Consider the following 25,479-nt stretch of genomic DNA (forward strand, 5'->3'; position numbering starts at 1 on the left):
AAGCATAATATACGAAGATTACGTGTTATTTTTTTTTTCTGTCAGTATTTAACAATTTTATCAATTTTGGCATATTTGGTCGTCTCCAGTAAAAGACGGAATAAAACGTTTTCACAAATCAGCATATACGTTGCATTTTAATATGAAGTGGAATTCATCTTCTAACATACCACAAGCATAACATTTTCTTTCATTTATAGGTGTACTGTTTGGCTTAGTCCATCTACCAGTTTAGACATGCAATCTATAAGAAAATACTCTTAAACATGCTAGTTCGCAATATTTTTTTTTAATATTGATCAAATTGATGTATGGCTGAAATTTAAAACATGAAATTTGTCTGCTAGAATCTTCTAGCCTACTTGACCAGTTTTGTACAAAATGATCTTTCAACCTGGTTTTTTTACAACAGATAAAACACATCAACATTTTCTACATTTTGCATATGCCAGGCGTCATAAAATCCTAAAAAGCACAACAGAGATTTAACTAAAGAGCACCAGTTAGTTTTATTTGGTCAGGTTTCCAAATCATGTTTCAGTAAAGTATAAACATTATTGACATATCTATTACTACTTGCATGCATAATTTTTATCCAGTATTTCAAAATATTGTAATGACGTTGTGTTTGATAAGCAGCTCTGCCAAGTCCACCATATATAAAATCGTTTTACGTGCTTTTTTAACTCCTAAAATACGTTTGCAAATAGCAAATGAACTCTTTCTATAGCATTACCCGGCACAAAGCCCCATACTTCACCACTATAATTCAAACTTGAGATAATAAGTCTACCAAATAGTTCTAGTCTATGTAACAAAGATATGCTTACAAATCTATATAGATATTTGTTCATTTGAAAAATAGCTTTCATTGCTTGGCCTGCAATTGTATTCGGTGCTTCAGAAAACGATCCTCCTGTTGAAAATACTACACCTAAATATGTAAATTTGTTGACAATGTCAATATAACTGACAGAGTATTTGATTTCATTTTGACAATAACGTAATCGTATCTCTAGCCATTTCTGTTCTGTCATATTCTATTCTCTTGTCTTTACATCTAAAATATATGGTGGCTGATTTCTGCCATTACGTGTGTTCGTGTCGGCGATGCGAAATGTCGAAGTAACGAAAACACGAAAGGTCGAAAAAATGCATATTTGTTCGTGTCGGCGGGTCGAAAAGTCGAAGTAACGAAAACACGAAAGGTCGAAAACTGCTTATTTTTCGTGTGTTCGCCTTTCGACATTTGAGGCGAATACACGAAGTAACGAAACATTAAAGGCGAAATAACGAAATTTCAGAGGCGAACACGCGAACTTTTGTATTAGTCACTTTTCGTGTCGGCGGGTATCAAAACGTCGTGTTGCCGCCCTTCTTTTGTCGTGTCTTCGTCTATTCGCCTCGAAAGTCGAACATACGAGAAAGAAGCAGTTTTCGACCTTTCGACCTTTCTTTACTTCGACCCGCCGACACAAACACATGACAAATGTGCAATTTCGTCTTTTCGTGTAGGCATGCGCATAACAATTACACACATGTTGCTGAAATGAATATGCTATCTAAATAATGTGTTTTACCATTTATAAAATAATATTTGTTCTAAAACGAAAGATAATGATTTATATTCCATAAACGATGTCATTTTGTAGATATTTTATCACTATAGTGTATTAAATTTGTACATACATTAATTAATTTATTAAGCTTCTGTCAGTCTTACGAGGCATATCTTTACGCCGACCTGAACTTTGAATGCTATCTAGATAATGTGTTTTACCATTTATACAAAAAATCTTCTCAATTTATCGGATAGAAAATGTTTCATATGCAATAAAACATGTCACTCTTCAAGTATTTCAGTTCTGGTATTAAATTCTTATATACATTTTGCCCCATTTTGCGCCATTATCATAGTGTATCTACGGCAGACCCTACACGTGTTCGTGCCGGCGGGTCGAAGTAACGAAAGGCCGAAAACAGCTCAATTTTCGTGTGTTCGCCTTTCGCCTTCCGAGGATGAATACACGAAATAACGAAATATTGAAGGCGAAATAACGAAGTTTTAATACCCGCCGATATGAAAAGTGATTATTACAAAAGTTCGTGTGTTCGCCTCTGAAATTTCGTAATTTCGCCTTCAATGTTTCGTTACTTCGTGTATTCGCCTCGAAATTCGAAAGGCGAATACACGACAAATAAGCATTATTTCGACTTTTCGTGTTTTCGTTACTTGCTACATTTCGCCTCGCCGACACGAACACGCGAAATGGCAGAAATCAGCCACCATAGTATATATACGTTTATATGAAGAAGAAATGCTAGACGGCTTGTGCAATATTAATTCTTTCTTGTGCTAGCCTCCTGTTTATAACAAGTAAAGTCTGAGTATAACCCAAAATATCGGTTTCTTTTCGTAAATAAAACTGAAACATGAAAGAAGGTCAAAAATACCTTGTTAACCCTTAGCCTGCTGGTGGCAGGTTATTCTGCCTTTGCGACCAGTGCAGACCAAGATTAGCCTGCACATCCGTGCAGGCTAATCATGGTCTGCACTGTTCGCTATTCAGTCAGTAAGTTTTCAGTGAACACCCCTTTGAATAATAAATGGTACTGCCCATATTGAATTATGGACAAGTCCATTTAAGAAACATAGCAGGGTAAGGGTTAAGCTACAAGACTCAACAACACATGAGGTAAAAACGAACAAACAAAGGAATACAGCCAATAAGTCGACGAGATAAGAATCACGTTTTTTTTTCACGGTCATCGGCAAAATCACTACTTGGTAGCTTCGTCCAGTTTTATGAGGCGAACCTAGACTCGGTCTTACCCTCACTATGATCCAAAGTCACAGGACAGTGTGACATTGCATGTAAAACTCAAAATGCTTTTGCAAATTTATATATAAAGCAGAATTTTAGAACCAAAAAAAACAATGTACTCAATACCTTTGCTCTTAGGGGCCCAACAAGACAGGCAAGAATGTAAATATCAAAACAGTTCAGTCCCAAGGGGATAGAAAAACTTCCAATCATAGATTCCTCCGCCATTTCCGTCAGACTCAATCAAAGTTGAAAGCGATTCTCGTCTGTGTTCATGTTAATAATAACATTCTGATAAAATTGGTACAAAATGATGCTAAAAACTTAAATAAAAGTGTTTTCTTTTCTTTTTCTTCAAACCGTTAAATATTCATTCTGATGATTATACATTTTGTAATTCACCTGGCACGAATTACCCAAGGGTAGTGAGCTTCAATTTTCAGCTTCAGCTCTTCATCACTCTTTCGTTTTTTTGGTTTGTAAATAACTTGATATCATAGTTATCGAGCAATCTTCATGAAACTCACACAGTGTTTACAAGCTTTCATTATTAGTAACTGAATGTAGGTAGATCGCTGAAATAAGTCAAACTTGCCAATCGTAACTCAATGAGTATATAGCACTCATATTGAAACTGATACCGACTATGTGTGCTCTCACAATCTCGAACAAGAACGATAATCTTCAACTTGCTATTACAACTCCAAAGTAATCAACTTGAAAAAAAATACAAACTTCTTCTTTATTATGTTATAAGTGATCTTTACTTAGTGATAATAGAACTGACGACCTTATCTAGAACTGCAACTTATGGTGGCTGATTTCTGCCATTTCGTGTGTTTGTGTCGGCGAGTCGAAATGTCGAAGGCAAAAAAACACGAAAGGTCGAAGACTGGTTATTTGTCGTGTGTTCACCTTTCAACATTCGAGGCAAATACACGAAGTAACGAAACATGTAAGGCGAAATAACGAAATTTCAGAGGCGAATACACGAACTTTTGTATTAATCACTTTTCGTGTCGGCGGGTATCAAAACTTCGTGTTGTCGCCCTTCTTTTGTCGTGTCTTCGTGTATTCGCTTCGAAAGTCGAAAAGCGAACACAGGAAAAATAACCAGTTTTCGACCTTTCGACATTTCGTTACTTCGACCCGCCGACACGAATACATGACAAATGTGCAATTTCGTCCTTTAGAATATTCGTCTTCCGGTAGGCATATGCGCATAACAATTACACATATGCTGCTGAAATGAATATGCTATCTAAATAATGTGTTTTACCATTTATAAATAATATTTGTCCTGAAACGAAAGATAATGATTTATATTCCATAAAGATGTCATTTTGTAGATATTTTATCATCATATGTTAAGCTTCTGTCAGTCTTACGGGGCATAGCATTACGCCGACCTGAACTTTGAATGCTACCTAGATAATATGTTTTACCATTTATACAATTTTTTTTCTCAGTTTATGATAGAAAATGTTTCATATGCAATAAAACATGTCACTCTTCAAGTATTTCAATTCTGATATAAAATTCATATATACCTTACGCCCCATTATTATAGTGTATTAAGGCTGATCCTATACGAAACATTTGTGTGTTCGTGTCGACAGGTCGAAGTAACGAAAAGTCGAAACCAGCTCAATTTTCGTGTGTTCGCCTTTCGCCTTCCGAGGCGAATACACTAAGAAACGAAACATTGAAGGCGAAATAACGAAGTTTTAATACCCGCCGACACGAAAAGTGATTAATACAAAAGTTAGTGTGTTCGCCTCTGAAATTTCGTTATTTCGCCTTCAATGTTTCGTTACTTCGTGTATTTGACTCGTCGAAAGGCGAACACACGACAAATAAGCATTATTTCGACCTTTCGTGTTTTTGTTACTTCGACATTTCGACCCGCCGACACGAACACACGAAATGGAAGAAATCAGCCACCATAGTAACTCTTGGAAAATTTCCGCCAATGTGATATTTGAAAGTCGTTTCATTACAATAATGGTAACTGCTCTTAATGGCTAAAAAACTGAACGTGTTTCTTATTCTGCGCAGTTGGAGTTTGGAGGCAATTATTCACTGTACATAGTCATTTATTATAGACATAGTACTAGAGATCCATCACTGACACAAATAATAATCCTTCCCTGCATAAACCTGTACACCCGTAGGACACCAGTTAATAGGAAAAATGAAATAACTGTATGGTTAAAAACTTAAATCAAGACATATATTATATTCCGTCCTAAATGTTATATTTAAACAACCAAAGTTATCTTTTAATTGCTTTTCATAATTTAAAATTTTAGGTACTGTTTCTATTTATTAGCGTTTCCCTTTAACAATTACAGCGGATGTATAGCTTGTCAAAGATTTGAAAGTTCTGCGCGTTACGAAGTATCGAGCAGAACGTATGTCTTAACGTAGCGGGGTACAAATGCACCGAGTCATTTGTGCGTTAAAGTCACGTGGTAATTTGGCGGGACAAATGTATAAGATAACGTAGGCGTTTTCAGTTTTAGGCTTGACTTCGCCGATACAACACGTCAGCTATTTTCAAATTCGAAAACTGTGTTCTAGTTTGAGTTTATAACATATCTTAATAGATTGGCGGTTATAATTATTTTTGTATTATCAGCATGGCAAAGGTATACTGGAACATTTGTTGTAAACGCTCTGGTAATGTTTGTCACATGAATTTTAGAAATATTTTACTGTATTGTTCACACAGTCATGTTCGGACAAATCTAGTAATTCTTGAAAGACTGTTAAGTTAAAGCTGGGAGCAATAAGTACGTGAAATGCCTCGAATTTAAAAATCCCTTAAAATATTATCCTGAGGCCAGCTTGACACTTGAAACGGGTAAATGTTTCCTCCTTTAAAAAAGTGGGGTTTTTTTCCTGAGCGGTCATAGTGTCTTATCAATGACGGATAATATTGTACGAGGTAAAATTCAAAATAGAAAGTTAAGCAAAGCGTTGTAAATACTTCAATATGTAGTTAAAACAGCTATTCTCTAAGACAGTTATTACCTTAGTAAATCATTCTGTTGTAGAATTACACGTGTACGGCATATTGTAATATTCAAACAGAAAATGCATTTACAGTACATGATTGGTGTTTTTTATTTGAGATTTTATTTGTTAATATTATAAGTGTCACCTGTAAAGATGAACTCAAATACTCAAATATGAAAATGTATTTAGTAGCAACTCCTCCAAAATAAATCGAAGTCTTGCTCAGTGCAAGTAGTGTTTGTTATCTGTGAGAGGTACGTTAAGCCGTAACTGTTTCTTCTTTATTAAACACAGAATAAAACGTGTGTTGAAATATCTAAGACAAGAATAAAATTGGCAGTGAAATACTGCTGCAAAGAGGATAATATACACATAACCAAATATTTATTACTGTATTTGAAGTTTTTTACGAATGTGTTTTCATATAATACAACCACAATCATATAAAACAGTGACACGTTGCACGTATTATTGTGATTTGAGCTCGCAATTCTTCCTCAGTGCATAATAAACTATATTAACATCACTATGACAACATCATTTTACATACTGTATTCCGTGAGAGATTGGTTTAAGAAACAAAAAGCTAGTTACATAGAAATGTATTTCATTACCTTAAAAAAATAATTACACCCTTTTAATCTGAGAATGTTTAAAAAGCTTTGTACTTCTTATGATTACAATAGAATTTCGAGTTTTATATTTCCGTTTGATATATACTCAGTGAAAAGCATTACATGACCAAAATCATACAGACATTTTAACAAAAACTCAATGAGCAATGTCCGGTTGTTTGAGATATAGCAAAACAGCTATTTCTAATGTGTCTTTTAAGCATGTACGTCCGGTTACATATGTTTTAAGTGTTTTCCACTTAAGATATATTATATACTTAAATCACAGTTTGTCACATACAAACGTCTTTAAGCAAGATGGCGAGCACATTGCTTGCCGTTAGACTTCTGGCAGTTTTGCTCTTGGGTATAAAATGTGTTTTCGGAAATGCTTGTGATTGTGAGACGGTTAAGGATATACTGACCGATGAAATTTTTGATCTTAAGGCTGAAAATAAACAACTCGAGACTAGAATTGAAAAGATGGAATTGATGATGCAGACAAAGACTCCAATCTCGTACCAATCAGGCAAAATAGGTAAGAATATTTTAATTCAATGTAAGAATATTCTATTTAAATTTGCATCTTAAAATCTTATCAAAGAAAAAAACCTAAAAACAATATGCAACTGTAATAATTTATACACATTAATCACATGGCTTGTCAGAAGTTGCAAAATGTGGTATGTATACATTTTATTTAAGGTACTTCCGCCATCTTGAATTTAGGGTGACCTTCATTTGAGGTGTGAAAATATAGTGAACAAAAGCTTTCAAATGCAGCTGTTCCAGAGTACAAAAACAGCTCAGTTTGCAAGACCTGAACTAGAAGTAGCTGTATAAAAAGTAAAACTAAAATTTGGAAATAAACAAAGAAGATATTTTACCAGTATTTTTCCGAATTTTTGGTTAGATTTATAAATCCTTTCAAAATATTTTATTAAAAATTCATGAATGGCAAAAGTTAGTTCAAAGTTTCAATTAGTGCATAGGAGAATTGTCTTACTGAATAGAACTTAACTTAGTACAAACTCTGTTTTCAAATCTGACCACCTCATGTATTAAAACGAAAATAAATCTGTACATATTGCTATTTTCAGCATACATAAAAGTAGTGCAATGTGCGGATATAATTTTTCTACGTATGGTGTACCAAACTGCCTAAAATTGTAAGAGAAATCTCAGACTTAATGTGAACAAGATTTGGCAACGGTCCAAAATTCTTTTCAAGGATTGTGCAAGTATAGGAAAGGTTATATTTATTATAATAGCGGAATTTATGTACTTACGCGCTGCTTATCTCACGGAAAATTTGGTGGAAATGGAATTTTCGGCACTTCCTGCGGTAACTACCGAAATAACTTGACGTAACTTTCGCTAACATACGTGATTGTATATTTATAAATTATAAAAACAATCGAAATATTTGCTTTATCACGATATATGCAAATATTTTAGACAATATTGAAACATTTGGCCACAGTATTTCCGCATACTGGTCCGGGACAAGTTCGATCAGTTAGTGATTCCTTATTAGATGTTTCATGCGTCGTAAACTAACCAATTTAAATTGATCTATCGACGAGAAATTTATGCAGCATGTTTGTAAAAACACAGTGAGAATAAATCGCATAAAAAATGTCAACCAAATATGTTAGGAGGTAATACAATTTGTATACAGTTGTAGATAACTACAAAACATTTTACAAAATGCAATCAGTTGAACTTTTCACGCGAAAACCTGATGATTAAAATCAGCAATATCTCAAAAGTAACTTTTCTGTATCTTGGTTCTTCGTTAAACAATGATACTTTTTCATACTTTCATAGATTTAAACTGGTAATAAATGTGTATTGAAATTCCGGCATAGAAATGGACACTGACTTTACAGTAGTGATTACTGCAGTGTTGACAGCGGAAGCAGCGGTCCAGTACTAAGACTGTCTACGAAACCAAGGATAACGAGTTCTTTATCTGAAAACTACGAACATTGGGATCAGTGTTCAGTATACACCTGAAAATAATAGACTTGCTATTTGCTGAGTGCACACTTGTTTTCTATCGTCGTTAATATAAAGTAGACTAGTAAATATTCGTACATATGCATAATCTCATATACACTTCTTTAATGTATGTTCTCTGAAAATAACAAATAACTGGCTCATCTGAGACACCATACTTTAAAGTAAATCCAGTTTATTATCCACGAGGTTCAAAATGCACGGGAGTCTCGTGATAGTACATGCCTTTAATTTCACATGGTTGAAATGTAAACAAATAGTTAAATTTGCTTCGTTTTATTTCTCACGGAAAAGATCGGACGGTATTTTATATTGGAATAATTATAGAACATATATATACATTTAAAGTTGAAAGTTGATTGTTTTCTATAGGACGTAAAACTGAAACAAGTAAGCATTTTTACTTTTTCAGCAATGTTCCTCAGGTGAACTTTGACATTGTTTACGAAGAGTCATCTTGAGATGCGTTGTTCGGCTAAAACTTATAGTTCCCGGAAAAGTTCTAAAATGGTTTATTTGGGGGATTTTTGTTTTATTTATAAATTTAACACAATGTGCAATATTTCCAGTTTTTGAAAATGATTGAAATTCAACTTTATTTTAGAAAAAGTTCCGATCTTTCATTAATATTTTGCAAGCGGATGCTTACAAATTTTAAGTGAAACGGCTTTCTTGTCCAAGAGAGGTGTGTAAAGCGAAAAACTATCATTACACATTGCGTTTATTCTTTAAATGTAAAGGATCGGTAACAGATTAAGGAGATCGGACAGTGAAAAACTATACTAAATGGATATCTCTAACCATGAATAAGGAGACATACATATTTCAGTAAGGAAATCTGAGGTAAAAGAACAAACATATATTTTATCCCTTGAAATAAACATGGCGGCGAAATATTTTAGAAAAACTGTGCACGTGTTTTGTGCATTAGAATGTTTAACTAAATTTTCTTGAAAATGTAACGCTCGTGTGCACTATTTTGGCATTTCTTTGATTTGAAAATAAATATTTTATAGCAATTTAGGTTGCATACGATACCAAAATTTTGCACCAAAAATGTTCACTCATTTTCTTCCAAAGCACTGTGGAGATAGGGTTCAGCGTAGCTTTCATGCTCTCAAGTTTACCTACAGATATATCTTTTCAATTTTTGTCATATATATTTTATGTCTTTGCATTTCGAAAGCTGTTTCGAGGATTGTGATTTTTCACATGGATTTCTAATTTCAATTTGCGGAAATACCTTAACTTCATATTATTGTTCTAAAATAGTATATGTGTTGTAAACTTCAATATGTTGTGGTATGTCGTAATATTGATTTTCACTTATAAAATATTTATTGTATCTATTCCATAACTGAAATTGTATCTTTTCCAAACTATTCTGCTCTCCTGCAGAGACTATATACACGGCAACCGTGTCCATAACGTTCGCACAGCACGCGGTCACACAGATTCAAGAACTTATCAACTTATTGTAACCGTTTGAGTCATCCTTGCTCGGCATTGAGTCAACACGTGACCAGCACTCTAACATATATACATGTAGATTTTAAAAGCCTTTTACATCGATTGCGGAGAAAGTTAGTCGACTGTACCAGATGACTGTTAAAGCCCTCATCACACACAGCTAGTTGTCAAAACGTCCCAACCCGTCCTAAAAAAATGTAAAACGGGCCAAGATTTGGCTAGAACGTTTGTACTTTAGCCGGATAATATTCTAATCGTAGTTAATTCATAAACAGTTCTCGATATGTCTATCGCGTCTTTTTCCCGTCTGAAGTCCGTTTATATTAAGTTCAGTTTAGGAAAAATTGCCCGTTCACCTCATGTGGACACCGTTAGCAGTCCAAGCCCGGCTGTAGTCAGATTAAAGCAATTTGTAACTAGTCCTTCTTCGTTCCTAGTACGTCGAAATACGTTCTAACTAGTTTGAAACTCGACCAACTCGTTCACAGACAGTGTAACTCGTCCTAAATACGTCCTCATCTCGTACCTATTACGTTCAGAACGTGAATTGCGATCACGTTATAAAAAGCCATCAACTTTCGTCCAGTTCTCATTTTCGTTTGTCTCTTCAATCTCTCAAGATAAACAGTCAACAAAAAATCCACAGAAACTGGCAACCCTTAAAAGAAAAGTGGAGCCAAACAGAGACGGGTGTTAAAGCAGTAAAAGACCCAACGTGTCATCATAGCACCTGCACAACATAAGCCGATACAGAACCTCGTGAGCCGTGGTTCCGGCTAAACATCGTGCCCTAATGTTGAACCTGTACGGCAACAGCCTGTATTTATACCCTACTTTGTGTAATTGTACAGCAGACGGGATCGACGTTGTATGAACTGCGAACAAACGTAATAAACGTACTAAAAACGAGCGGAACGTACTGAGAACCTACTGCAGACTCATAGAACTGTTTAGAAACGTATTGCAAACTTAGTTGTTGTTTTTTTATTTTGATCGTATTCAAACGAAATAACGACGCCCTAATGATGTAATGCGACCGAGTTAAGTCTGTCTGTGAACGGGTTGAACGAGCTACAAATGGATCCAGTCGGTGTGTACACGTACTGAAATTCACGCCCAATTACATTACGTCATACCACGTTTCTAGTACGATCGAATTACGGCAGTTCAGTGCTTAGTAAGTACATCTCGCTTGAAGTACGTTGTCTGTCTAACTGCAGGACGGGATGATCGGCAGAAAATTTTGAGCAGGCGCAAAGTTCTGGAGCACCATTCACGTTCAAACCCGTCCGAACCAGTCCATAAAGTTCTTAAATAGACAGTAGAACATCGCTTCTCCGTCTGTTCCGTTGGCATACAGTTTGAGTTCGTTCGGCTACATTTTTGAAGAACGTAAGCTTGGTGTGATGGGGGCAATAGACTGGTTATTGGATATCTGACTAGTGCAGCTTATTGATGGATTGTGGCGACAGCGGGATAACGCGTACTATATTTAGGACAAATATGTAACATTATAGAAAAAAAATACTGTGTTACGTGATATGAATAGAACGATATGAAACGTAAAAATATCATTTATTGAATTTTTTTTTTTTGAACCACGTTTAAGGCCCGTTTATTTGTCACAATATATTTTACATTACATTTCAATAATATACAAATCTTGTACTATTTTTAACATGTACATATAGTAGTTGTTGGCCATTTCAAGGAACGTAATGGTTAAAAATAACAACAATAAGGGGAAAAAAAAGAACAAAAAAAGAAAAATAAGAAGACTACCGTGGTATGTAGATTTTGTTGTTTAAAGTAAAGGGAGGAAACATTTCCAATCGTTATTGAAATTATCAAGACGATCGTTACGGAACGCTGTATATTTTTCTAGTTTTAATCTATTTATCAGCTTTTGTTTAAAATTAGTTATTTCTGGTACTATTTTCTTTATTTTACATTTGTATATAAAGTATTTTGAGAGCATGAAAATATATGAGATGACCTTGTTTTTTGAGTGAAAGAATGTCAGGAACTTATTCTGTTGTACCTGAATATCACAATCGTTCAACCATTTGAAAATCTGGTTCCAAAATTTCTGAATCTTTGTACAGTTCCAGAACAAGTGTTCCATACTTTCAACTTCCATATTACAAAAGCCACACAGGCTCGATTCTGTTAAGTTGCATTTAAATAAAAATTTGTTTGTTGCAATATTTCTGTGGAGAAAATTGAAATGGAAGTTTTGTAAACTGTTATCTTTGCAACAAGTAATAGAATTTTTGAATATATCTTTCCAACAGAACTGATTTTCCGGAAAGAATAATTCCCATTTAATTTGAGATTTTGTTTTTTCCTCTGACAGTTTTTTTTTTTTTTAATTTTAGTTAGGTTTTTATTCAAGTAACAGGATTTTATTGTTTCTAATAATCTACATAAGTTTATTTCATCTGTTGTATCGTTTATATCAATTGTTCCTAATTTCATTTTCCATTCTTTTGGAATTGATGCAATTAATCTATGATAGTTTAAAAATTCTGAGTTAGGTATATGATATTCGTTTTTTAGTATATCAAATGTTTTGAACTGTTTAGTTTCCGCTTCGTAGATATCTTTAATATAAATTACGTTTTCCTTTATCCATAAAGGGAAATTTATTATTGATTTATTATTTTTAATAAGCGAATTATTCCAAATTATTTGCATTGTTATGTTTTGTGGATTTTTGTTGAAATTTATTTTGCTCCATGAAATGAGGATATCTTTTAAGAATGTATTTTCCAATTTTAATTTTAAAATATCTTTTTCATTTAAGTTACATTTAAATAGATTCATCTCAGATACTTTTTCCAGTCTCTTGTTTGTTATTTCTTTCCACTTTCCATTATTGGAATTGTTTTTTATCCTTTTTATCCAGCTAGCTTTGATAGAATTCAAATATATTGGAATGTCTACCATGTTTATACCTCCACAGTCATAATCCTGTATTAAGATATCTCTTTTGATTTTATCTCTTTTGGAATTCCAAATAAATTCATAACTATTCTGTGTCAGTATTTTGATTATTTTTCCAGAAGGGTTTGGAAGTACTGAAAATAGGTATGTTAATTTGGGAAGGATTAATGATTTTAGTATTGAAACATTTCCTATTGTTGTTAAACGCTTTGATTTCCATTTCCGTATATCGGTGTGGAATTGATTTATCCTTGATTCATAATTCAGTTCTATTATTTTCTTTGTATTTGAATGGAAAATTATACCTAAAGTTTTTGCTTCTTCTGAAGTCCAAGTTATATTCTCAATTTTTTTTTTACAGTAAATCAAATCATGTTGGTTTCTCATTGAGCCTATTCTGAGTACTGTACATTTGTCATGGTTGAGTTAAAGGCCTGAGATATGGGAAAATTCCTCAAACATATTTATCATTTCGTTGAAACTTTCACAGGAACCGTCGAGTAGTATAGTAGCGTCATCTGCAAACATACTATTCTTAACTTCTATATCAAGCATTTTAATACCTTTGATATTCTGATTTATTGAATTTTGCAGCGTTCGACATGCCTAATCATCAGGCTATTTTATCTGTGTGTAGTAAGGCGCCCTCTTCCAAAATTAATTATTTATACAAAATACAATTACTTGTTGGTCTATAGAATACATATACATGTATATATATAATTGTTTTCTATCGCGTTATATGAGCAGTAAATGTAACATAAAAAGAAGGAGTATGCACAGTCAAAGCAGAATCCCTGAATATACATCAAACCAGACAAAATTATGCACTGTACACAGAGCCTCCCACGAACTGACATCGTGGCGGAAAAGTGTAACAACTAAGTGTACCATCCACATTTAAATACTTATCAGCTCGATACATTGCATTATTTCACACCTATATATTGGAATTGGAAGCTTTTCTTCCTATCACAACAATGACAATACAATTTTTAGAAACCAGTATTTTACTGTATGTCACATTTTTCATAGGTATATAATAACATCCGAAATCTACGATCCACAAACTCCATAGTTTTTTCATATTGGACTCCAGTCCCAAAAATCCATATCTTTTTCATATTGGACTTATATTCCTTATAAGGAAATTTGGAATTACTTCCCCTGTATATAGCGCCAGCAGTAAAGTTTTTGGGGAAATTGCGATAACTTTCTTATTTTTTAACGAAACATGTAAGTGCAAGCACTCAATTTCTTAGTTAGAATGTTTCCTATCCAATTATCATGGTTTCTATTCAAAATTTTACGAAAAGTTGTTTAATGTTTTCGAAATGTTTGCACCGAGAGTAGATCTAGATGTGTTGTCAGAGAAGAACGTGTTTTAAATAAATGTGTGTTCTTTGCGAGTTAGATGTATGATGTTTTGTTTTCTACATCGATCTTTTATATTATGGTGTGAAATAAAGAGGTATTTTAACAGTGTTGAGTACAATACTGAATTCTATTGGACGAGTACACAGCAGTAATAACCCATATTTGGACTTAGCATTTGCCTCGTCCAAATATGGGTAATTGTTGCTGTGTACCCGTCCAATAGAATTCAGTCACTGTTAAATAACCTCATAATTCCCATCAGCATGATGCCTTTAAGTATCTAAGATACCCCTCTATTTTAATACCCATCAACTGGATACATTTTAATACCAATTAGCACGATACATTTTGTTATTTAATACCCATCAGCACGATACAAGTTAAAACCTATCAGTGCGATGCATTTAATACCCATCAACATGATACATTATGATACCTATCAGCATGATACATTGATACAATGTAATACCCATCAGCACGATACATTTCAATGATAACGAATTTTACGATATATTCAAATACGCATCAGCACGATACAATTCAATACCTATCAACATGAAACATTTAAATACCTATCAACACGATACAATTTAATACCAGTCAACATGACACATTATAATACCCAGTAACATGATACATTCTAAAAGAAATGCATTGTTATAATAAAATGATGTAGAAGAAGTTATACATGTATTAAAATGTGATTGTGGCTAACACTTTGTTGGACAAGGCCGTGTAACTTGCATTTATTTTAAAGTTTCGACCACACATCCATTAAGTGTATCATTGTAAATAAATAAAGAGGGGTGGGGGTGTAAACATAATGCTGAGTTTTAAAATTTGCTGGCGGTACTCCATTGGGTGTACTTAATGTCATTGCACCACATTACAGAATTACTGTATTCTTTTGTGTTATCTATACTGGTAATTATAAATGATTCGCATTGAAAAATTTAGAAATACAATTATTTTAAGTAGATCAATTGCTATTTTTCAGACACGGATCGAATTGAGATGATGGAAACCAGAATCAGTGCTATCGAAACAAAAATGCCTGAAAGCACAGACTAGCCGAAGAACCAGTTACAACTGCAAAACTTGATAGCTAAAGCTCTGCGTTCAGAGAAGGTAGAACGACACAAATCGGAATTGAAAGTAGCAACAGGTCTAAAGAATATCAATGACAGCCTGAAGGCGTTCAACGTGCAATCGGATAATGTTTTCGCATCTCATATTGCAAATATCTCAGATCGTTTACTGGACATTAAAACGGAGTTGTCACAAAACTTTTCTGTCTTCAGAAAGGGAGTAACGGCCGTCAGTAATTATGCAGCAAAGTTGGCCCATGAGACGAAGTCAATTATTGAGAATAAAGTAAAAACAATCGAGATGTCCATCGATGCCACGAAACACAACGTTTTAAAGCTGGGTGCTGATTTAAACACTGTCATAGATAATGTTAAAACCGAGCTGTCAGAGAACATTTCCGTTCTCAGAAACCAAGTTACCACCGTCAATAATTACGCAGAAAAGCTGGTACATCAGACAAATTCATTAATGGGGAATAGAATAACAACAATTGAGATGTCCATTGATGCTACGAAACACGACGTTTCAAAGATGGATGCTGATTTAAACACTGTCATAGATATTGTTCTTCTGGATCAAGCTGGTAGTTGTTTATCATAGTATGGCATATGGGCATAATTTATTTAGATATAAGGAGACGAATCTGTTATAAATAAGTATAATGTATTTTGTTTACACATACAGTATCCAATTGCAATATTTTATGTATATCTTTTAACAATCATATGTATTTTCCCTCTGACTGCTCTCCTAATTAAACGATTTGTTTACGCCGTTGTAGATGATAACCATCTATTGTAAAAGGTTCATTTAATGATGATCCCAGCATTGTTCACAATATGTTCATACTACAAACGTTTGAATTTGAGTAGTTTATATAACTGAAAGTGACTTAAGGACAATTGGACCAGGTGTTGAATAAGCTGTATGAACCAGTTTATGTATCACTATAATGAAATATTTACTTATATACCTACTTATCATATATTCATAATGTCAGCGAACGGTTTTACTATTTAAATATCAGTAAGATACCTAAATTTTCTCTTGGATTCCAATTTCTTGTTAACAAAATATAATGTTTACAATAAAAAGCGTTTCAGGGGTCTTAAAACATAATTATGATTAACTTTAATTTTAAGCGACATGCAAACCAAACTGCGCTAACGGCGGTGTGTGCTTCAGAGACAACATGTGTAAGTGTAAACCTTTCACAGAAGGACCCCGCTGTGAGAAAGATAGGCTCGTATTACCGTATATATATTGTATAAGTACACAAAAAGTTTAACAACACAAGTAAGCTTTAATGGTTATCTTTGATACATGCTATTTATTCAATTATTTTACCGGAAAGAAAACGATTGCAACATTATTTTGTGTGCCACAGCTACGCTTTAAAATTAAAAAAAGGTTGTTTTACAATTGGTTTAATTAACTATAAAAATCAATCCTATGACTTTAGTAAAAACAGCTACAATTTCCTAAATTAAGATGTTCTTTATCTCCATATTTTTCAGTAATTTGTGAAGACAAATGCTACGAGAACGGAGGAAGATGCGTAGGTCCTAGAAAATGTGAATGTCCAGAAAATAGACACGGACCGAACTGTGAGCAATGTAAGCCCTTTATCAAAAACAAAAGAACCATTCAGCCTGCCTAAGTATCTGAATTCGCAAGTCACAGTCTTACATCTTCTCTGCTTTTTAGGCTCTTTTTAGGATCCCTTTCAACTTTTGATTTAAATTAGTCAGTATTTGTGTACTTTTCGAGTATGTGTTTAAGAAACTGTTGGAAACTGATACCTTTCACTGCCTAAGATACTCACTTTACAATAATTATATACACTGAGGGAGACGTTGTTTTTGCACTGTTCGTCCGTCCGTCCATCCGTATGTCCGTCACACTTCGTTGCGATCAATAACTGTAGAACCATTTGACATAAAACCTTTCAAACTTCATAGGTGATAGGGCTTACAAAGTAAAATACCTTATAGTTTTGGGGGCCACTCAAAGGTCAAGATCACTGAACATGGAAGACCGTTTCCGATCAGTAACGTGAGAACCACTTGATCCAGAAGGTTGAAAGTTCATAGAATGATCGGGTATGCAGAGTAGATGACCCCTGTTGATTTTGGGGTCACTCGATGAAAGGTCAAGGTCATAGGGGCCAGAACATTGAAAACCGTTTCCGATCCATATCTTGAGAACCGCATGACCTAGAATGTTGAAACTTAATAGGATGAGTGTACTTGCAGAGTAAATGACCCCTATTTCTTTGTGTCAGTAGGTCAAAGGTCTAGGTTACAATGTCAGAACATGGAAAATATTTTCTAATCAATAACTTGAGAAGTATTTGACCCTTCAAACTTCATAGGGTTATATGTCTTTTTGAGTAAATGATCCCTATTGTTTTTAGGGTCATTCCGTTAAAGGTCTTGGCCACAGGGGTCTGAACATAGAAAATTGTCACCGATAAATAAGTTGAGAACCACTAGACCCAGAACATTGATACCTTATAGGATGCTTAAATATGCAGAGTAGTTGACCCCTATTAAGTTGGGGTCAGTAGGTCAAAGTTCAAGGTCACGAGACAAGAACATTCAAACCCGTTACCGATCAATAACGTGAGAATCACTTAACCCAGGACCTTGAAACTAAACGGGATGATTGAACATGCAAGTAGAAGACATCTATTGATCTCGGAATCACTTCGTCAAAGGTCACAGTCGTATGTAAGGACCAGAACATGGAAACCCGTTTCCGATCAATGACTTCAGAAATGCTATAAGCAGAACGTTAAAACTTCATATGATGATTAAACAAACATGGTTTCTGGGCCACTCGGTCGAAGGTCAAGATCACAGGAGCATGAACATGGAAAACCGTTTCCGGTCAATAACTTGAGAACCAAATGACCAAAAAAGCTGAAACTTCATCAGATGATAAGAAATGCAGATACGATGACCCGTATTGTTCTTGGGTCACTCTTTCAAAATAGATGACACCTCCTAATGTTGAGGTAAATCGGTCAAAGGTCAAGGAGTCAGGATATGTAAAACCGTCTTTGTTTTTTAAAACCATTTCCATACAGATGACCTATATTATCGCTTTTGCATTTCAATCGCTTAGCATCAGGGTCGCTTTGACTTTGGCTCTTGACCCCTATTGACTTCTTGTCTTTCGGGGAGGCATGTGCTTTTCTACAAAAATATCTTTAAGTTTAATTTAAAAAGGCTGAAATCAAATTTAAAGCCAAACATTAAATGGGAATGTTTGACTGTTACTTTAGAGAGAAATGTCGTTGATCGTATGCATGAAGAAACAGAATTTTTGCACTAGGATTTTATATAGAGGCCTACTTATAATGCACTCTGGAATTCGTAAACTGTATGTTTCATTCAAGCGTCTGAACGATATTTGTAAAATGTTAGAGACACAAAATTCCGGTAAAAACCTCCAAAACTTTTGTAGTATACACACAAACATACACATCATTAAGCTGATGTTAAGACGTGGTAAACACACAGTAAATAAAATCTTGAAGTAGATCTCTCGGAAGCACCGAGAACAAGGCAAACAGTGAAAATTGCAGACTCGGTTTGATCGGGTCTGTACATGAGCAGTAATGGAAAATGCAACACTGCCCACGCCCCTTGCACTGGCTTAAGCAGTATTCATTCAAATCTAAATTAGTTGAAATCAATGATCCCGAAGGACCAGAAAATAAAACAACACTGAGATGAAGTCGAGGCGACTTTTTACGGCCGCCACGCAGCACTTAACACCCGCTGTTGTTAAGTTAATAAAATCTGAAAAGTAGATCCCTCGGAAGCACCGAGAACAAGGCAAACAGTGAAAATGGCAGACTCGGTTTGATTGAGTCTGTTCATCGGTAGTAATGGAAAATGCAACACTGCCCACTCCCCCTAGCACCGGCTTAAGCAGTATTCAATCTTCAAAACTAAATGAGTTGTAGTCATTGATCCCGAAGGACAAGAAAAAAACATTACTTTTACAAAACAATTATTTCGAGTAGTATATCTTACATCAGTTCTAAACTTCCTCTATCATAATGTGAAGTTTTAACCAAAGCCCTTCAAGAGTTTTGCAGTTACGCTACATGCAAAAGGGTAAAGACCAAATAAACAAGCAAATTCGATAAAGTGGTATCCCCCGCCGAAAGGGTTTGTGGTGAGGAATGGCAAAAAATAAATCCGGCAAGAAGTTAAGGATGTTACTAAGAAGTAAATAATTTCATTAGTCAAAATTAACTCAACAGAAAATGAATGCTACATTTTGTTGGGGGTGTGGGAGGGGGGGGGGGGGGGATGCATGATCGGGGTGGTGGACTGGGTGGAGGAGTAAGGTAGGGGCACGGTACAACTTTGCATGTTGATAAATATTCATGGAAGGTTTGAAAAAAAATACTAGAAAAGAATGATATTTTTGGAGTGGGGCGAGGGGGAGGGGGTGTGACCAAGGTAAGGTGGTGACCAGGTGTGGGTACATCACATGGTTCTAATAAATGTTTATAGAAAAGAATGAAAGAAGTTTAATGAAATTCTACCAATTGGTTGGTTTATTTCAAGTTTCATGAAATTCTACCTGCTTGTTACTGAGAAATGGCTGCAGACGTTGATTTTTCATTAAATCAAGGGTAATAACTCTAAAGGAAAGTGACCAATAAAAAAAAATAAATAAAAAATAGATTAATAAACATGACGGGCATCATTGCAGTATGTTGGTGCATGTTTATTTCAAGTTTTATGAAATTCTACCTGATAGTTACTGAGAAATGGCTGCGGACAGACAATTTTGGGCATTTTTCATTAAATCAAGGGCAATAACTCTAAGGGAAATTGACCGATCAAAAAAGAAGAAAAAACTTGACGGGCATCATTGCAGTAAGTTGGTTCATGTTAATTCAAGTTTCAAAAAGTTCTACCTGCTAGCTACTGAGAAATGGCTGCAGACGGACGCACGCACGGACGCACGTGACGCACAAACGTGACGGACGGAAAACGCCATTTCAATACCCCCACCCTCCCGATTTCATCGGCGTGGGATAAAAAGGAAAATAATTCAAAATGAAACCATGATAGAGGTATGTTTCTTGTACAATGCGTTTCCTCAAAATAGTCTTTGACATAGTATGGAGTTTTAACAAAATCTCTTTAACAGTTTCAAGTTATATTCTGGACAAAAATGTTGAACGGACGTGCGGGCAGAAACCGTTTCCATACGAATACTGGATTTTCAACTTGCTTTTTATACGTTAAATATATTTCCTTGTAAGTTAGTAGGACCGCCTCGGTAGCCTAGTGGTAGAGCGTGCACTTCGTGGGCTGGAGGTCGCATCTTACCAAATACGTGAAAATGGTATTAATAGCTTCCTCGCTTGGCGTTCATTAATATTAGGATAGTTCTAAGACTGGCCAGTCCGGTTTCAGTATAATTGACCGGTTGGAATTTCGTGCCATGTGTCTAAGTGGTGATATTCCAGTGAGGCAGCACTGTAAAACTGGGCTTAGTGCTCACTGCCACAACTAGACACCGTTTTTATGACTGAAACGTTGTTGAAAAAGACGCTAAGCTTGTTTGTTGGTGGTGTTCTTTTTCTTCACCCACCCCACCCCTCTTTCAATACCACCACCCAACATTTTGTGCATCTCCCTTTTAACTTACCATTCCCTCGCCCTTTTCATCTCATCCGAATTTTTATATATTTAATACAATTAGAGTTTGAAGCAACCCGTCTGCTATATCTTTCCACTAAAGTTTCAATTTGAAGTTGGCTTATTTTGCAATGTGTGGCTTTAGCTGTATTTGTTATGGTCAATGCTTCCAAAGTCTAGTCCTGCCTTTTAATTTTTTAGTTTTTTACTTATTTTAGTCATTTCATCTTTTTTATTCGCAGATTACTGTATAGTACCAGATGAAATAGACCAACGTTTATCGATATTTGACAGAAAGCGTGTTACAATTTCTAGCGGTTCCCTTGTTGAGGATGGAAACTTTGTGTTTTTCAATTGCTCGGACGTGGATGAACTTGGATACGAACCTTGGAATAGACAATTCAAATGTCACAACGGTCTTTGGGTAGAAAGTGAAAGAGATCGTAATTGGAAGCTTGGAAATAATGGTGCATTTCCAGCCTGTAGGAAAGGTATTTACTGTCACTGTTATAACAATGCTATTATATATGTCAAAATAAAAGCAAACTTTTCAAATTTCAAGAGTCGGATAACATATTTCACGTAAGCAATAATCTTTCCAACTAACTGTCCATTCAAAAGCCTTCCTTTACAAAATAGTCACACCAGTTGTTACTATGACCGGAGCACGACATTTAATTTAATCGATATTCCTTGTTGTATATCCGATGTATATCCGATGTACGTTTTTTGCATAAAATTAAGAATCTTTCACTGTTTGAATTAGCAGATTAAAATATCTGACTCGAGGGTAACTTGTAACGAGGCTTTGCCGAGTAGCCATAAAAAAGTTACCCGAGAGCCGCATGTCGTATTCCAATGAAACAAATGAAAGAAAAAGAATGTTTTTCTGTTAATTAGTAGCTTATGAATTTACGCATTCATTCATATCATAAAGTATAGCAAAAGATTCATCTTACATTTCCATATTAATAGAAGAGTATATATGTATTTTAAAAATATTTTTCACACGTTTTGAAGAACTTGTGGGCCTTGTATAATCCGGAGCCAAGGACTCAGAACCTCGTAGAAATTCACAATTTTCTTATTGTGTTTTATTATCTAAAGACCTAGTAAAATTTTGATTCTTGGTACACGTGTTATTAATGTTAACACACTTTAATCATGATATTATAACATGTAACAAATGACAGAAAATGTTACTACATCCGCTTTGTAACTAATTGTAAATCAAGTTCAGCTTAAATATATTCAGTAAGTCTTTTTTACTCTTTAGCTGTGTGCGAACCTGAGTGTCTTCATGGTGGTGTTTGTTTCAAGGACGACAACTGTCGTTGTAAAGAGTTTTTAGAGGGGAGACGATGTGAAAAAGGTAAATTACACATGCGCATTTTACTCATTCTGTTACTGGCAGGCGACCAAATTCCATCTTTTCTAAAATGGCATTAGTACCGTATTCGGTCTTTTTTGTTATGTCATATAACATACATATTATCATTCTAAGGCCTCACCAAATTAAAAAGTTGTTCATCGGATTTGCCGCTCGTATATTTTCAGAAACACAAAAAAATATTTTTTTTTTTGTTTTTGGCTTGCGCTCGCCCCATTGAAAAAAATCAATCCAAAATTTTTTGGTGCGCTACTTTTTACGGACTTTAAACTGTATAAATGCTTATACTTCCAGTCCCAGATTGTTCTCAAATGGATTTTAATCAAAATAAATACATACTACGCACACATCGTCTATAATAAATCATAATACTTATATTTAGTTGCATTAAAGTTATTTCCCCTTTATGCAGTTACGCCATTTTTTTCAAATGTTTACCAAATTACATACTACAAAAAATCGATTTATTTCATTGAAACTGGATGAAGAAAAACATACTAATTTGTTTGATAACATCAATCTACATTATTTTGGTAAGGGTAAATACTTATTGATGCATGTCACTTAACTGTTATCTGTTTTTTTCCTGTCCAAATGATCAGCATATATTCAGAAGCTATTAAAGTACAGAGCTATTGGTCATTATATAAAACTTAATTAAAAATATTCTATGTTAAAAAGGGGCGTAACTCTGTCTAGATTAAGACTTAAGAGTATTGTTTCTCCTCGTGTAGACTTTGACAGTAAATAACTGTTCTAAGTTTCAAATCAGAAGCTTTAATAGATCTAGCAACACTCACATAGATATTTGATGTATCAAAAACTTTGTAAAGTCAGCTAAGAATGCTACATTTTCATAGCAGTAAATATTCGATTCGATATTTGATTACAGTGTACTGTATGACAATGTTATTACCTTTTTTTCACGAGTTCGCGTTGTTGTGCGTCTGCGGGTTAGATTTTCTCAATCCCTGGGGACTTACTTTTTAATTCAAAGGGCTATACATTCTATTTTAAGGTTTTTATTAGTCAGTTGAGAGCCAAATGAAGACAAATATATTTCTTCGCTCTTCGCTCGCTCCTGATTTTCTCAAAAACCAAAAAAAAAAATAAAAAATATTTAAATTATTTTTTCGCTCGCCGCCTCAAATTTTTCAGAAAAAATCCGATGAACAACTTATCAATTTGGTGTGGCCTAAATGGTTAAAATGCACGTGCCAACTGCCGCCACAAGGTCAATTTGACAACCAAATATTCTTTTAAATCTTTAGCACAGAAGCCCAACTTGTACAAGTGATACAAGGGGAAAGTTGCCGGTTGACATGATATAAATGTTATGTGTTTATTCATTCCCTCGGATCAAACAATTCTAGGTTCTTTTAATTTATTTAAATGTTATACATTCTTTTGGGGTAATAACTAGGATGTACAAAATAGTTACAACACATGTTGAGCATGACATTGTTGTTGATATACAGTCGAAACTCGGTATCTCAAACTTTCTTACCTCGAAATTCCCCTTTAGTCGAAGAAATTTTAAAGTCCCGTCAAATTTCCTTCTTCATATATGTTATTCAACTTCGGTTACGTCAAAATTTGACTTACCGAGACTCCAGATGTGTCGAAAGGGATCTTCAGTCCCGTCAATAAAATTCAAGTGCATTGTAAACTCAGTAAGTCGAAGTGAGAAAAATATGCGATAAAATTTCGCACATGTCATTGTAAATGTGGTTGGTTTTTAAAGCATGTCTATGTTTATTGCCTAAGCAGAAAGCCGTGATGCCGACATATCAAAGGTGCGGCGATTATCAAAGTGAGATGACGTCATCCTTATTTGCACGTGCCATAATGATAATTGTTTGATGTAAACATTAGATTTCTTTAATCAGCAGACATTTATTTTTGAGACATTGTGAAAATTGCTTTTAATTTAAACTAATGAATTAATTGGTTTGACCAGTTGGGATATTTAATAAGGATTAAGAGGTAATCGCGAAGAGACTGTATAAAAATTAATTTTTTGGGGGAAAGCATCATTCGTTCAAAATGTCAAATCGAAATGCTGTCAATCCTCTGGGAAAGAAACGTACTACAAAAAGGAAACTTGACTCAAAAACATTTGAGGTTGGTATCATTTTAATTCTTCGAAAAACTTAAAACTTTGATAAACACGAACTGTACGGAATCGTGTACACGTAAATTGCCGACAGCGTATACACGGCATCAAGGAAACAGTTTTGATTTTTTCGTCCGTATACGTCCCTTCTCATAACTCGAATTTCGGTTATCTCGAAATAAAAAGCATGGTCCCTTGAAATTCGAGATACCGAGTTTCGACTGTATATGTTGTATATCCGATGTACTATATTTTGCATAAAATTATAAGGATCTTCCACTGTTTGAATTAACGGATTAAAATATCTGACTCGAGAGTAACTGGTAACGAGGCTTTGCCGAGTCGCCACAAAACAAGTTGCTCGATAACCGCATATAATATTCTAATAGAAGACATGGAATAAAAAGATTTTTTTTCTGTTAATTAGTAGCTTATTAATTTAAGCATTCATTCATATCATAAATTACAGCATAAGACTCATCTTACATCCCCGGATGTAAGACGAGTTCTTCCAGCACCGGCGAAAACAGGAGAAAGTCATGTCCGTCATGCAAGAAAAAGTATCCCTTTGTTGTAAAACTGACTGAACTATTATAGAATGATGCACTTGTGTAAGAAATATTCATGTTGTATCAATAAAGCATTTTCATGAAAAAAATCCAAAAACAAATCCCTGCCGGACTATGGGTAACCGAATTCAAAGAGAAAAAGAAGTGCCCAAAAGTGATGCTCAACATGTACATCTCTTGCAGTTTTTCCATAGTTCATGGATAGTTCTTTCAGCCTGAGTAGGTAGCATCAAAAGTTTAAATATTAGTAAAGGCCCATGACCAGTAAATAAAATATGGGCCCCCGCTGACCTTAAAACTACGTTTCACTCAGTAGCCTACGGATCGCGGGGTCGTGAGTTCGGTACTCGGGCGGGGCGTATGTT

The 25,479-nt window shown here is 34.7% G+C and overlaps 1 protein-coding gene across 3 annotated transcripts in view; it reads left to right on the forward strand.

The window, feature by feature from the left end:
- The first annotated feature begins 6,730 nt into the window (after nt 1-6,730).
- Nucleotides 6,731-25,479, forward strand: part of LOC123545785 (uncharacterized) — a 42,810-nt gene continuing 24,061 nt past the window's right edge. Inside the window, exons 1-6 of one of the 3 annotated variants that reach the window (XM_053524651.1) lie at nt 6,731-6,998; nt 15,273-15,947; nt 16,507-16,600; nt 16,880-16,980; nt 21,282-21,530; nt 22,316-22,411. In XM_053524651.1, the coding sequence (XP_053380626.1) occupies nt 15,665-15,947; nt 16,507-16,600; nt 16,880-16,980; nt 21,282-21,530; nt 22,316-22,411 (823 nt within the window). In that variant the 5' untranslated portion in view covers nt 6,731-6,998; nt 15,273-15,664. The remainder of the gene's footprint in view (nt 6,999-15,272; nt 15,948-16,506; nt 16,601-16,879; nt 16,981-21,281; nt 21,531-22,315; nt 22,412-25,479) is intronic. The other 2 variants (XM_053524650.1, XM_045332101.2) reach the window with 2 other exon arrangements.

This window comes from Mercenaria mercenaria, chromosome 15 (assembly GCF_021730395.1).
Source record: "Mercenaria mercenaria strain notata chromosome 15, MADL_Memer_1, whole genome shotgun sequence".
NCBI classification, from domain to species: domain Eukaryota; kingdom Metazoa; phylum Mollusca; class Bivalvia; order Venerida; family Veneridae; genus Mercenaria; species Mercenaria mercenaria.